The following is a 1,195-nucleotide window of genomic DNA, read 5'->3' on the forward strand; positions in this document are numbered from 1 at the left end:
GAGAATCCTAGAGGATACCGTTCCATCCAAGGAGGAGCACCAGCCCGAGGTGCCATCGCTTCCCAAGGTGGAGCTGCCACCGTTCCCAGAAGTGCACATGCCACCTAAGCCTGAGCTGCCCAAGGTGGAGCTTCCGCCGGTCCCTGAGGTGCACCTGCTACCCAAGCCGGAGCTGCCCAAGGTGGAGCTGCCGCCTGTCCCGGAGGTGCACATGCCACCCAAGTCGGAGTTGCCCAAGGTGGAGCTGCCGCCGAAGCCCGAGATGCCCAAGGTGGAGCTTCCACCAAAGCCCGAGATGCCCACTGTTCCCGTGTTCCACTTCCCAAAGCCGGAGATGCCGAAGGTGGAGTTGCCGCCGATGCCTGAGATGCCCACTGTTCCTGGGATCCACTTCTTGGAGCCGGATGCCAAGCCATGAGAACCGCCCTTACCAACATTGTTATTTCGTTCTTTCTTGCTCGTACTTGTACCTGTTGTTGTGTTGTGTCGATGATCTGATTGCTTAGTTGTGGTTTTCAGCAAGTGTTGTGACTGATCTGCTTATATATTGGTATATACGAGAAATATGCTTTCGCACCCTTTTGTCATAAGAGCATTTCAAAAGCATGCATGCTTCTAAGTTTTCACCGTAAGCTTCATTTGCACCTATCCATTTCCCATCGACAAAACTTAAAACTATATAAATACATTTTTCTCTTCAACCTTAAGTTGTCCTAGCTTTAGTACCTGATATGAGGACGCATAAATTGTAATCATTAAGTTTGCGTCAACGGTCTGAAACACTAGTGATCCAGAGAGTGTCGATAGGGTGTCAGTCAAAGTTTTAAGTAGCCAGCTATAGCCCAGTTATAGCGGTTTGAACAGGTGCCGCTATGTGGCATAGCCCGCTAAACTTGCAAAATAGCCGGCTATAGCCTCGCTATAGCTGATTTGAAGGGTCGCCGCTATTTGCCGTAGCCCGCTATTTAAAACACTGGTGTCACTAGAGCAGCTAACTAGTGCATGCATGACTACTATCGAGCGAACGGGCGTGGCAGAGATCCGGGTGTCATGTGTCAACATAGACAACGTTGATGGGGGGTGTCCGACAACTTTCTTTTACTTTCATCCGAATGTGTGCACTTCAGTTGGCAAATACGTTCAAATTGTTCTATAGGATGAAACCGACATGTCGACAAATATTCAAAAAGGAAAA

The 1,195-nt window shown here is 49.2% G+C and overlaps 1 protein-coding gene across 1 annotated transcript; it reads left to right on the forward strand.

The window, feature by feature from the left end:
- Position 1: 1 nt before the first annotated feature.
- Positions 2–587, forward strand: LOC123176589 (protein PELPK1; the record flags this gene model as incomplete). Its single annotated transcript, XM_044590717.1, is given in 1 exon segment — positions 2–587. A coding segment is annotated over 1 exon segment (417 nt), but the record flags the coding sequence as incomplete, so codon positions are not given.
- Positions 588–1,195: the final 608 nt, after the last annotated feature.

The sequence above is a fragment of the Triticum aestivum genome, unplaced genomic scaffold (genome assembly GCF_018294505.1).
Source record: "Triticum aestivum cultivar Chinese Spring unplaced genomic scaffold, IWGSC CS RefSeq v2.1 scaffold160803, whole genome shotgun sequence".
Classification (NCBI taxonomy): Eukaryota; Viridiplantae; Streptophyta; class Magnoliopsida; order Poales; family Poaceae; genus Triticum; species Triticum aestivum.